The 14,548-nt window shown below is 34.1% G+C and overlaps 1 protein-coding gene across 12 annotated transcripts in view; it reads left to right on the top strand.

Annotated features, from left to right (window-relative positions):
* LOC120418014 (protein sickie) overlaps window positions 1–5,972 on the top strand; it is a 295,005-nt gene extending 289,033 nt beyond the window's left edge. For all 12 annotated transcript variants that reach the window (XM_052708393.1, XM_039580280.2, XM_039580265.2 and 9 more), the window contains one exon: window positions 942–5,972. In XM_052708393.1, coding sequence (XP_052564353.1) covers window positions 942–1,541 — 600 coding nt within the window. In that variant the 3' untranslated portion in view covers window positions 1,542–5,972. The remainder of the gene's footprint in view (window positions 1–941) is intronic.
* The last annotated feature ends 8,576 nt before the right edge of the window (window positions 5,973–14,548 follow it).

Consider the following 14,548-nt stretch of genomic DNA (forward strand, 5'->3'; position numbering starts at 1 on the left):
ATCAATGGAAATGAATCTGATCTTCTACAATGAAAAGGAATAAAATTAGAAACTTGACGTATGGTTTGGAAAATTTCAAAATCTACGGTAAGTTGACGTTTCCATATCAAAGGTAAACAAACAACTGCATAGCAACGTATATCAGCCCAGCAAATTTTCTAAGTTGATTGTGGATGACGGCCGTAAGTTATGTACATTTTCTAAGTTTTACTTTACTTAATTATTCTAAGCTAAGTGATTGTAGATAGGCCATGAAGCAATTAAAAAAAACTGATACACAAGTTGGGCCGATCACAGTAATCGGGGTGTGCGGACGCGAAAATTTTCGCTGTCACAGTTTTTTTCGGGCTTCAATAATTTTCGATGAAAAGTTGTGAAAGTTAAGTTTTTTTTTAACGAAAAGAAAAGTTTTCGGTGGAAAGATTGGAAAATCTGGATGGATCGCGGTGGCCGTCGAAACTTCCCCGAAGGCCCGAAGGTGTTATGCGCAGATAGTGAGTCGGTCCTCGGTCACGGCGTAGACTGTCCCCGACAAGGTCAAAATTCCGCGAATGAAAGGGAATCGGAGCCGTTGGGCACGCAACAGTTCATCGGCACCGGGTAATGTGGACCCCAGTCGCAGCAGTAAGGTTCCGGTATAGGATGTTCTCTCGGTTGTTCGCTGTCAGTTGTGGATTGCTTGCTTCTCTTCTTTCGTGACTTTGGAGCAATATTGTTTGATAAGTTTGCTATTCAAATTTATGGGAAAAGTTTTACAAAATAGTTATTTTGTTATATTATATAATATAACTGTTGTATTGGTAATCACCGCTTTACTTGTGTTGGTCTAAAATTAGACTATTATTAAGATTAATTTTTTATAACATTAAAATCTGAATATCATATCCGGCTATTTTTTTCCAACTAAACTCTAAACCCAACCTCTTTCCTTCCCCTTCCAGGTCCTCACCGCGAACCACATGGAACCGGTGAAGGGTTTCCTCGGCCGGTACCTGCGTCGAAAACTCTTCACACTGGAACTATCCTCCGGCACGGTTCAACCTCAGCTCGAGAAGGTCCTGCGGTGGCTCCCGACGGTGTGGCAGCACATCAACAGCTTCCTCGAGACGCACAACTCGAGCGACGTCACGATCGGCCCGCGGCTGTTCCTGTCCTGCCCGATGAACCTGCAGGACTCGCAGGTTTGGTTCACCGACGTCTGGAACTACCACTTGGCGCCTTACCTGATGGAAGCGGTGCGGGAGGGGGTGCAGCTTTACGGGCGGAGGGGCGGAACCTGGGTCGATCCGTGCTCGTTCGTGCGGGAGACGTACCCGTGGCCGGTGGGGCCGACGACGGTGCCCCAGCTGAGGCAGATTACGGCGGACGATGTGGGGTTGGAGGCGAGCGCGCCGGCCAACTCCGAGAACCAGGATCCGCTGCTGAACATGCTGATGAGGCTGCAGGAAGCGGCCAATTACAACGGGAACCAGGAACCGGACTCCGATTGCGCCAGTTTGGACTCGAACATGACGCATGACAGTTCGGCGGGGGCGGATTAGGGCGGAAGCGCGCAGTAGGCTACTTTGATTGGGGTGTGCAAATTGGGTGGAATGAAATTGTTTCGAAATTTAATCGAGCTCGATGTAAAATCCAAATTATTAATTCATCCAACAATTTGGAGAACAGCAAAAAAACAAAAAACAAAAATGCCCGATTTAAAGCACCACAAACTCATTATCGCGTCCCGCGAAACTGACCAGGTGAGAACGCACGGCGCAAAGCGCCGTTCAATTATTAATTCATCATTGCGTTACGCTGCAAAGGTGTCACAATGTGCACACACGCAAAAAAAAAAAAATGAAACCAACAATGAAATAAAAATTAATTTTGATCCAATATCTGTCAAGAACGCGAACGCACAGTAATTAAAAGGCAACAAGAGTTTGACCCCACTTGCCCCCACCCTCCTTCTCTACCCCCACAACAACCCCCTCTCAATTGGTTGTTTATTCGAAAAGAAGGGTTTGTTTGGTTTAATCGAAAATATTGTTTTTATTTCCCCGATTCGATACATTTAATTAATTTGGTCATTTCGGGGGCGGTCGGCCGGAATTGAATCGTTCGATTGCGAATTAATGTGTGCGTTTTTTTTTCTTGTGCGTGAAAATTTTAATCAGTTCAATTAGGCGTGTGTTGGGAAATCAGTATGCGGTGTGAGTTTTTTTTTTGCTGTTTCAATTTGAACTCTCTTTAATTGTGGTTATTGATATCACGAGAGCGATGATAGCACACTTGTCGTTTGATTAATGTTGTTTTTGCCTGGGGTAATTGAATCGGACAATTTGATCAACTAAGTGATTCGCTTGATTTCTGAGTTGTGGGGAAAAAATCGTTAAATTTTATCAGTGTAATTTTGTTGTTTTACGATGTGTTTTTGTGATTATTGTATTCATAATAAACCTTTTAAAAAATATTGTTAAATTAATTGTTTTCTGATTCTTTTCAAATAAAAGATTAAAATGAAAACTATAATTTTCAAAATAAGAATACTTTGATTTTAGAATTTCGTTCTATGGTCCGGATTTTGGAATCAAGAAACCGATAAACGAGGTTCAAAATTAAAGAATTGTTTCGATGTACAGTCACGCCCCGGTTTTATGGGATTTTGGGAGACACTGGCTATAATCCTATAAAAAATCATCCAAACTTCAAAAAAATATAGTGTTTTGAAATTGGAAAGATGTCATCTTTCCATTGCATTAATAAATGCATTTTTGAACACATGAAAATTTTCACAAAAAAATGTATTTTCCTGTATTTTGAAAATGCAATAATTTTCGAAAAAATTTTTTTCACAAAACTACTTTCCTAAAAATACTTCAAATTTCAGTTTTTTACAATATGACTATCAAATAATCAAAATTTTTTCATAAATTTAAATCTTTTTTAAAAAATATTGAAATTTTCAGTTTTTTAACAATATGGGTGTCAAATGACCAGATTTTTCATAAATTTTGAAGTCATAACACAAAATAAAAAAATATTCATTTTATAACAAAACTACGTATTTTCGAAAAATACTAAAAATTTCAGTTTTTACAATATGAATATGAAATGATCGGCATTTTAATGCGTTTCGAAAGCAATAGCACACATGTTTGAAAACACTTAAAATCTTCACAAAACTACGTATTTTCGAAAAAAATACTCCCAATTTCGGTTTTTTACAATATGGGTATTTTTTTAAAATTTTGTAATTGGGACCATCCATAAACCACGTGGACACTTTTTTGGGAATCTGTTACCCCCCCCCCCCCCCCCTTCGTGGACAATTGTCAATACAAAAAAAATCTTATTTGTATGGGTCGTGGACAATCGCCATACCCCCCCCCCCCCCCCCAAGTGTCCACGTGGTTTATGGATGGTCCCAATAACTTTCGAAATGTTTTAAAAACACGCTTATTTGAATCGCACATTGTAAACACCTGAAATTTTGAGTATTTTTTATTAATGCGTAGTTTTGTGACAAGTTTGAGTATTTTCCTTTTTTTTGTTATTACTTTCGCAATGTATACAAAATCCCGAGCATTTTATGCCCACATTGTAACAATACTGAAATTTAAAGTATTTTTTTTTTGAAAATACGTAGTATTGTGAAGATTTTGAGTGTTTGAAAAAATGTGTGTTAAAATTTTGAAAATGTATGCAAAATTCCTCAACATTTGATATCCATTTGCAATATGGATACTGAAATTTTGAGTATTTTTTCGAAAATACGTAGTTTTGTGATTTTTTTTTCGCCGTTGTTTTTCTTTTTTTAACTCGACGAATACCAATTATTGCTGTTTTAAAATCATTGATGGTTTTTTTTTCTATTTTCCTTTAAAAATATGACACATTTGTAAATTTTATTAAAAAGATTTTAAAGCCTTCAAAAAATAATGCTCTAGTGCTATTGCTTCATACTTATTACAAACCAAAGAACCAAAGTTGGTAATTTTGTTGTTTTCAAACAAAATTAAAAAAATATTTCAATGTAAAAATTGCTATTAACGAGTGCTTTGAAAGTAAATTAAACAGTATTCGGTAATTGGCTTTCCTTGAATTCCACAACTGTTATTTAAATGTTTTATTTGACAATGTGTTTGAAAAAATATTGTTTGTATTAATTTAATTTAATTTAAATTTTTGTTATTACACCAACAAAAATGAAAATAAGTACTGGGGATACAATTTTTGTGTTTTTACTGCATTTTTAAAGACTTTCCCATGGTTTGTCTCAGTTTTTGATAAAAAATAGTTTCTACGGCTAGTGAGCAAATTATTTCGTGAAATTTGCAAAAAGCTAGAAAATTGATAAAACGCTCAAATTTTGTCCACAAGATCCGCCCTCTTCTACCAGCCTACTGCGCAGCATGCCTACTTTCCGGCGCATTCCAAGCTTGCGCCTTTCCCAAGCGCTCACATCATCGCAGCATGCTTTGCTTTTCCGTTAGTTCCCCAAAAGCAAAGAAGAAAAGAATGTCAAAAGTCACACCAAGCAAAACACAAAAACCAAAAACAAACAAACAAAAAACAGAAATTGTCAAAAGCAACCGGAAACAATAATTAATGTTTAGTGGGCACAATAGTCTGGAAATTCAGCAACACAAGAAAGAAAACAATGCTTGAAATTGTGAGCACAACAAAATAGTATTACCGAAGAGAGAAGCAACCAATTTTCGCTCGACGTTAATTGTGTAAAATTGTAGAGAAAAAAAAAACTTGTTAGACTGTAAATATACACACAACTTACACTTGACTAACAAATTATACATATTAGAGAAGGAAAGGGTGCACACGGAAAGAAGGGAGGAAACCGAAATGTAGTTAGTTAACTGAAATGAATTGAGTTAGGCAAATGATAACAAAAACGTGTCTCAGTCAGTGTAGATTTTGTACCGCGCGGCAGCAGTGTAGAATTGCTTCAAAAGCTTTAATATTCGATTTATACAGTAAAAATACAATGTGGATAACTTCATATTTAACGCCAATTTAGGATATTTTCAAACTCATCAGCACTAAACAAGCTCGTAACACTCACTATTCTATATACAAAACAAAAAAGCAGCAGTTTCATCTAATCGTGGCCATTTTTTCCGCTTCCAAAAAACACGTGTTTCAATCGTACACTTAAAGAAAAAAAGAACCAAACTTAATCTCGCATCGCATACTACGATATCATAACAACAGCAACACAAAAGTTAATCAAAAATGACTTTCCAAAGAAAACTGTCAAAAACTCATCCTAGCTCATTTCTCCATCGCGAAACTAACAAGAATTGATGCAGGAGGAGAAGATTCGCATGCTTAAGCAATTCGCTGCTAATCGGCTCAATTGCCTTAATAAATGTACGACAGCTATTTAAAAGTGAACAAGAAAAGACAAGACGCCAACCAAACCAGCAAATCAGATCGACCCGATTCGGCAATTAGAATAAATCTTATGACGAGGACGCGCGCGCAGAAAAGAATATGTATAAATCATCGCAATTGATTTGTGCACGCAACGCGCGACAGACTCTTTTGAGTGTTGTGCTAAGTGGGTTGAATTGATGCCAGTTAGAGTCGGAGAAACCAATAAAGAAGAAGCGAAAATCGGACGATGAATCTTATCTGTAATATGCCAATTTATGATTACAACTCTATAGTGCGACTAACTATTATACACACTACAATTAAATCCGGAGAGGTGGTTAGTGTTCGTGCGGAAAAGAGAGGAGACGGCGAGAAAAGAAGAAAAAAGTCTTGTAATATCTATTATATTATTATTAAACGACTATTGCTATTATTATATACAACAGTAAAGAAAACAGAAGCAACTGGAGCGGAGATAAAAAGAGCAAGAGCAAATCTGGTCCAGAAAAAATGCCCCCTTTGTTGGAGGAAAGACGTCTTTCTTCGGTGAAAAGCGTAACCAATAAAGAACGTGATTTAAATTATTTAATAAACTGTGTTTTTACTATCATCCGAAATATTCATAAATAATCAACTAGATAAAGAAGTATCGTAGCACAGAAATGAATCAAAAGTTCTACAATAAAGCAAATCGCACCGCTTGCTATCACACAATTTCAAGGTACGATTTAAACAAATAGGGTACGTTATCCATTAGTGAACCCCTTTCCTATAGTGGACCCTCTGAAGGGTTTTAGATGAAAAATTCAATAAAATCACAATTTCAAGCGTGGTATTGTCTACAAATCCTTCATTTGGCATTTTCAGCATCATTTGAAACAATGTTGATTGACTTTTAAAGCGAAAAACTGCTCATTTTAGAGCAACAATTAGGGGGTCCAATATAGGACAACGAAAATCCCAACTTTTCCAAAAGTGGACCTCTGTTAATTAAACCTTCAAAAATGAAGAAAACTGTGTATTTAAGCAAAAGTTTCTCGTAAACATACAATAAATGCTTGTTGTTATCAACCTAAATGCATATTTTTTTTTCAATTATTATAGCAATTATAGCTGTTTCATGTTAAAAGTACCAAAAATGCTGAAGCCATAAAAAAATATAAATAATCAAAACTATAGTCAATTGAACTTAACTGAAGCATTATAATTGCAGTTTGAAATGATATTTTATAATAATAAAACAAGAACAAAACATTTTTTTAAATAAACATGCGTGGTTTTATCACCAACTGTAAACAAATCTATTGTTTAGTTTCGGTCAACCATTTATGTAATTAATATTAAAAAATGTGCATCAAAATTCATTTTTTTATTATTTTTATGTTTACAGTGATTTTTGAAACGTTTTCTCTGATCTTTTTCGGAAATAAATGTTTTTAAATGTCTGTTAGGTTTTTTTGTTATTTAAAGCCATATTTGTTAACAAAACATATTTGTTTATGATGAAAAGTGAGCAAAATTCATCTTTTATTTATTATATCTATAATTAGACCTACACCATGCATCAAAGCATCAAATATCGGTAAAATTTGGTTTAAAAATAACAGTTTGCCTATAGTAAACCCGGGTCCACAATCGGATTATGGACCCGGGTCCACTATAGGAAAAGGGGGTCCATAACAAGGCAAAAAACTTTTTTTTCAAATGGCTATTTTTCCGCTCAAAAACAAATAAACTGATGAAACAAATAGTCAAAATTGTTCAAAAGACTTCAGTTTTCATTGTTTTGTACAAAAGGTTATGAAAAAGGGCTTAAAATATTGAAAATTTGTGAAAAACTTGCATCGGGTCTACTAGGGGGTCCACTAATGGCTAAAATACCCTAATTGTACTTTGATGAAATGCGCGCAAGCATCATTTGGCCAAAATTGCATTTTCAACAAAAACTGCGATAACTTAAAAAATTGAGCGATTACCGATACATGTTTGGATACAAAAAGTTGCGTCTTTTAATTACAAAAAAATTGGTACCCATAAAAGTACAGGTCATTGCTGAAATTTTAAAGTTATCGCAGTTTTTGTGAAAAAGTTGTTTTTTTTCGCGTTTTCGGCATTTTTTTGTCCTCGCGTGCGGTGCGTCGAAAAATCCAGTTTTTATTTTCAAAACATCGTACCTCGGAATTCTGAAAACATAACTTCACCTTTTTTGATATGATTATGTAAAATTTTTCGAGGAATCCGATAAAAATATTTTCAAACAAAGGCTCTTTGGTCCTGAGACTTTCAAAACTGCATTTTAAGTTTTCATACGACCTTTTTCAAATGTAAGGCTAGATTTTTTAAACTTTAAACTGTTTTTCCTTGAAAGCCTATTTAATAAACTTTCATTGCGTCCAATACATCGAAAATCGGTTGAAATGGCGCAAAGTTATGATTTTTTGAAAAATGTGGTTTTTGCGAAATTTTTTGAAAACCACCATTTTTCCAATATGGACTCACCGCCACCGCACTCCGCTCGAAGTTGTAATTTTAGTCCTTGATCACGAATCCAAGGTTCAATTCCAATTGAATAAATAACCACTCTGGGTTATTGCTGATTGAAAAAGTACATTAAATATCTATCCTAATTTTTTTTACAGTTGAATAACGGACTAAAATTCAAATCCAGGTTTTCAAAATTGTTTTTAAACTATTTTTGATGAAGAATACGTTAAAATAAAAAAACTAACTTCAAGCTAAATTTGCAACAAAAAATCTAAAAATATTACAAAATGCTTTATGGAATATTACGTCATTTTAAAATGATAGTCTTGGCTCCAAAATATTGAACATTTTGTTTAGGAAAAGATCACAACAATTTACAAATGTTTCATTTCTAACATTCCAAATAGGACCATTAGCTTCTAAGATATTTAAACTAGGATAAAACTTAAAAAACTTTAATTTTCTTGGTTCTTTTTCTTTTATTAGCTGTATTTCAAAAAAAAAAATATAAAAATTGAAATTACGAGCCTAGGTTTCGACTTTTGGATGAAAAAAGTGTTTTAAAATGCATTTTACAGGAGTACAGTTGCTTTCCAATCATTAGTTTTAAAAATATCGCGGTATTGACGGATTTTTTTTCTCGCAAAAAAAAACTTTTCGTGAGACTGTACATTTCATGTATTTCATGAAAATTTAAAAGAGTTCAAACATGCTGAATATGATTATAAACGCGGGAAAATGCATTTTAACTGGTTTTCAGTTGATTAAACTTAAATTTTCATTAACATTTTGAAGTTTTTCAAAAAAAAAATGTTTTTGCCCTCTGATTATTCAGGCCAACTTTGAAAGGGGGGGGGGGGGGGGGGTGACATAAACTTTGAACAATATTTGCAACGGCCTTAATTGAAAATCATCAAAAAAAATTCCGTGTACCTTTTTCTGAATAGTTCTCATCAATACCTACAACTTTGCGAAGACCTTAAGACACTAATTTTGTTTTTTTTTTAGCTCAGATCGGAAGAAGACACATAACTCAAGATTTTTTCAGGAATTATGCTTAAATTTGCAAATTTTTGGTTGTAAGCATGAAAATTTATGCATTGTGGGATAAATTTTTTTTTGTAGTAGGTAACCGGGAATTCCCAGAATTTTGAAACTTATTGAAAATTGTTCTGATCCTGGTTCTGGTAAATATTTTGCAACAACATTGCAATAGATAGAACCGTAACTTTTATGATCTAAAAAAGTGAGAGAATCGATGACGGTGCCCCAGCTGAGGCAGATTACGGCGGACGATGTGGGGTTGGAGGCGAGCGCGCCGGCCAACTCCGAGAACCAGGATCCGCTGCTGAACATGCTGATGAGGCTGCAGGAAGCGGCCAATTACAACGGGAACCAGGAACCGGACTCCGATTGCGCCAGTTTGGACTCGAACATGACGCATGACAGTTCGGCGGGGGCGGATTAGGGCGGAAGCGCGCAGTAGGCTACTTTGATTGGGGTGTGCAAATTGGGTGGAATGAAATTGTTTCGAAATTTAATCGAGCTCGATGTAAAATCCAAATTATTAATTCATCCAACAATTTGGAGAACAGCAAAAAAACAAAAAACAAAAATGCCCGATTTAAAGCACCACAAACTCATTATCGCGTCCCGCGAAACTGACCAGGTGAGAACGCACGGCGCAAAGCGCCGTTCAATTATTAATTCATCATTGCGTTACGCTGCAAAGGTGTCACAATGTGCACACACGCAAAAAAAAAAAAATGAAACCAACAATGAAATAAAAATTAATTTTGATCCAATATCTGTCAAGAACGCGAACGCACAGTAATTAAAAGGCAACAAGAGTTTGACCCCACTTGCCCCCACCCTCCTTCTCTACCCCCACAACAACCCCCTCTCAATTGGTTGTTTATTCGAAAAGAAGGGTTTGTTTGGTTTAATCGAAAATATTGTTTTTATTTCCCCGATTCGATACATTTAATTAATTTGGTCATTTCGGGGGCGGTCGGCCGGAATTGAATCGTTCGATTGCGAATTAATGTGTGCGCTTTTTTTTTTCTTGTGCGTGAAAATTTTAATCAGTTCAAATAGGCGTGTGTTGGGAAATCAGTAGGCGGTGTGAGTTTTTTTTGCTGTTTCAATTTGAACTCTCTTTAATTGTGGTTATTGATATCACGAGAGCGATGATAGCACACTTGTCGTTTGATTAATGTTGTTTTTGCCTGGGGTAATTGAATCGGACAATTTGATCAACTAAGTGATTCGCTTGATTTCTGAGTTGTGGGGAAAAAATCGTTAAATTTTATCAGTGTAATTTTGTTGTTTTACGATGTGTTTTTGTGATTATTGTATTCATAATAAACCTTTTAAAAAATATTGTTAAATTAATTGTTTTCTGATTCTTTTCAAATAAAAGATTAAAATGAAAACTATAATTTTCAAAATAAGAATACTTTGATTTTAGAATTTCGTTCTATGGTCCGGATTTTGGAATCAAGAAACCGATAAACGAGGTTCAAAATTAAAGAATTGTTTCGATGTACAGTCACGCCCCGGTTTTATGGGATTTTGGGAGACACTGGCTATAATCCTATAAAAAATCATCCAAACTTCAAAAAAATATAGTGTTTTGAAATTGGAAAGATGTCATCTTTCCATTGCATTAATAAATGCATTTTTGAACACATGAAAATTTTCACAAAAAAATGTATTTTCCTGTATTTTGAAAATGCAATAATTTTCGAAAAAATTTTTTTCACAAAACTACTTTCCTAAAAATACTTCAAATTTCAGTTTTTTACAATATGACTATCAAATAATCAAAATTTTTTCATAAATTTAAATCTTTTTTAAAAAATATTGAAATTTTCAGTTTTTTAACAATATGGGTGTCAAATGACCAGATTTTTCATAAATTTTGAAGTCATAACACAAAATAAAAAAATATTCATTTTATAACAAAACTACGTATTTTCGAAAAATACTAAAAATTTCAGTTTTTACAATATGAATATGAAATGATCGGCATTTTAATGCGTTTCGAAAGCAATAGCACACATGTTTGAAAACACTTAAAATCTTCACAAAACTACGTATTTTCGAAAAAAATACTCCCAATTTCGGTTTTTTACAATATGGGTATTTTTTTAAAATTTTGTAATTGGGACCATCCATAAACCACGTGGACACTTTTTTGGGAATCTGTTACCCCCCCCCCCCCCCCTTCGTGGACAATTGTCAATACAAAAAAAATCTTATTTGTATGGGTCGTGGACAATCGCCATACCCCCCCCCCCCTCCCCCTAAGTGTCCACGTGGTTTATGGATGGTCCCAATAACTTTCGAAATGTTTTAAAAACACGCTTATTTGAATCGCACATTGTAAACACCTGAAATTTTGAGTATTTTTTATTAATGCGTAGTTTTGTGACAAGTTTGAGTATTTTCCTTTTTTTTGTTATTACTTTCGCAATGTATACAAAATCCCGAGCATTTTATGCCCACATTGTAACAATACTGAAATTTAAAGTATTTTTTTTTTGAAAATACGTAGTATTGTGAAGATTTTGAGTGTTTGAAAAAATGTGTGTTAAAATTTTGAAAATGTATGCAAAATTCCTCAACATTTGATATCCATTTGCAATATGGATACTGAAATTTTGAGTATTTTTTCGAAAATACGTAGTTTTGTGATTTTTTTTTCGCCGTTGTTTTTCTTTTTTTAACTCGACGAATACCAATTATTGCTGTTTTAAAATCATTGATGGTTTTTTTTCTATTTTCCTTTAAAAATATGACACATTTGTAAATTTTATTAAAAAGATTTTAAAGCCTTCAAAAAATAATGCTCTAGTGCTATTGCTTCATACTTATTACAAACCAAAGAACCAAAGTTGGTAATTTTGTTGTTTTCAAACAAAATTAAAAAAATATTTCAATGTAAAAATTGCTATTAACGAGTGCTTTGAAAGTAAATTAAACAGTATTCGGTAATTGGCTTTCCTTGAATTCCACAACTGTTATTTAAATGTTTTATTTGACAATGTGTTTGAAAAAATATTGTTTGTATTAATTTAATTTAATTTAAATTTTTGTTATTACACCAACAAAAATGAAAATAAGTACTGGGGATACAATTTTTGTGTTTTTACTGCATTTTTAAAGACTTTCCCATGGTTTGTCTCAGTTTTTGATAAAAAATAGTTTCTACGGCTAGTGAGCAAATTATTTCGTGAAATTTGCAAAAAGCTAGAAAATTGATAAAACGCTCAAATTTTGTCCACAAGATCCGCCCTCTTCTACCAGCCTACTGCGCAGCATGCCTACTTTCCGGCGCATTCCAAGCTTGCGCCTTTCCCAAGCGCTCACATCATCGCAGCATGCTTTGCTTTTCCGTTAGTTCCCCAAAAGCAAAGAAGAAAAGAATGTCAAAAGTCACACCAAGCAAAACACAAAAACCAAAAACAAACAAACAAAAAACAGAAATTGTCAAAAGCAACCGGAAACAATAATTAATGTTTAGTGGGCACAATAGTCTGGAAATTCAGCAACACAAGAAAGAAAACAATGCTTGAAATTGTGAGCACAACAAAATAGTATTACCGAAGAGAGAAGCAACCAATTTTCGCTCGACGTTAATTGTGTAAAATTGTAGAGAAAAAAAAAACTTGTTAGACTGTAAATATACACACAACTTACACTTGACTAACAAATTATACATATTAGAGAAGGAAAGGGTGCACACGGAAAGAAGGGAGGAAACCGAAATGTAGTTAGTTAACTGAAATGAATTGAGTTAGGCAAATGATAACAAAAACGTGTCTCAGTCAGTGTAGATTTTGTACCGCGCGGCAGCAGTGTAGAATTGCTTCAAAAGCTTTAATATTCGATTTATACAGTAAAAATACAATGTGGATAACTTCATATTTAACGCCAATTTAGGATATTTTCAAACTCATCAGCACTAAACAAGCTCGTAACACTCACTATTCTATATACAAAACAAAAAAGCAGCAGTTTCATCTAATCGTGGCCATTTTTTCCGCTTCCAAAAAACACGTGTTTCAATCGTACACTTAAAGAAAAAAAGAACCAAACTTAATCTCGCATCGCATACTACGATATCATAACAACAGCAACACAAAAGTTAATCAAAAATGACTTTCCAAAGAAAACTGTCAAAAACTCATCCTAGCTCATTTCTCCATCGCGAAACTAACAAGAATTGATGCAGGAGGAGAAGATTCGCATGCTTAAGCAATTCGCTGCTAATCGGCTCAATTGCCTTAATAAATGTACGACAGCTATTTAAAAGTGAACAAGAAAAGACAAGACGCCAACCAAACCAGCAAATCAGATCGACCCGATTCGGCAATTAGAATAAATCTTATGACGAGGACGCGCGCGCAGAAAAGAATATGTATAAATCATCGCAATTGATTTGTGCACGCAACGCGCGACAGACTCTTTTGAGTGTTGTGCTAAGTGGGTTGAATTGATGCCAGTTAGAGTCGGAGAAACCAATAAAGAAGAAGCGAAAATCGGACGATGAATCTTATCTGTAATATGCCAATTTATGATTACAACTCTATAGTGCGACTAACTATTATACACACTACAATTAAATCCGGAGAGGTGGTTAGTGTTCGTGCGGAAAAGAGAGGAGACGGCGAGAAAAGAAGAAAAAAGTCTTGTAATATCTATTATATTATTATTAAACGACTATTGCTATTATTATATACAACAGTAAAGAAAACAGAAGCAACTGGAGCGGAGATAAAAAGAGCAAGAGCAAATCTGGTCCAGAAAAAATGCCCCCTTTGTTGGAGGAAAGACGTCTTTCTTCGGTGAAAAGCGTAACCAATAAAGAACGTGATTTAAATTATTTAATAAACTGTGTTTTTACTATCATCCGAAATATTCATAAATAATCAACTAGATAAAGAAGTATCGTAGCACAGAAATGAATCAAAAGTTCTACAATAAAGCAAATCGCACCGCTTGCTATCACACAATTTCAAGGTACGATTTAAACAAATAGGGTACGTTATCCATTAGTGAACCCCTTTCCTATAGTGGACCCTCTGAAGGGTTTTAGATGAAAAATTCAATAAAATCACAATTTCAAGCGTGGTATTGTCTACAAATCCTTCATTTGGCATTTTCAGCATCATTTGAAACAATGTTGATTGACTTTTAAAGCGAAAAACTGCTCATTTTAGAGCAACAATTAGGGGGTCCAATATAGGACAACGAAAATCCCAACTTTTCCAAAAGTGGACCTCTGTTAATTAAACCTTCAAAAATGAAGAAAACTGTGTATTTAAGCAAAAGTTTCTCGTAAACATACAATAAATGCTTGTTGTTATCAACCTAAATGCATATTTTTTTTTCAATTATTATAGCAATTATAGCTGTTTCATGTTAAAAGTACCAAAAATGCTGAAGCCATAAAAAAATATAAATAATCAAAACTATAGTCAATTGAACTTAACTGAAGCATTATAATTGCAGTTTGAAATGATATTTTATAATAATAAAACAAGAACAAAACATTTTTTTAAATAAACATGCGTGGTTTTATCACCAACTGTAAACAAATCTATTGTTTAGTTTCGGTCAACCATTTATGTAATTAATATTAAAAAATGTGCATCAAAATTCATTTTTTTATTATTTT

Source organism: Culex pipiens, chromosome 2 (assembly GCF_016801865.2).
Source record: "Culex pipiens pallens isolate TS chromosome 2, TS_CPP_V2, whole genome shotgun sequence".
Lineage (NCBI taxonomy): Eukaryota > Metazoa > Arthropoda > Insecta > Diptera > Culicidae > Culex > Culex pipiens.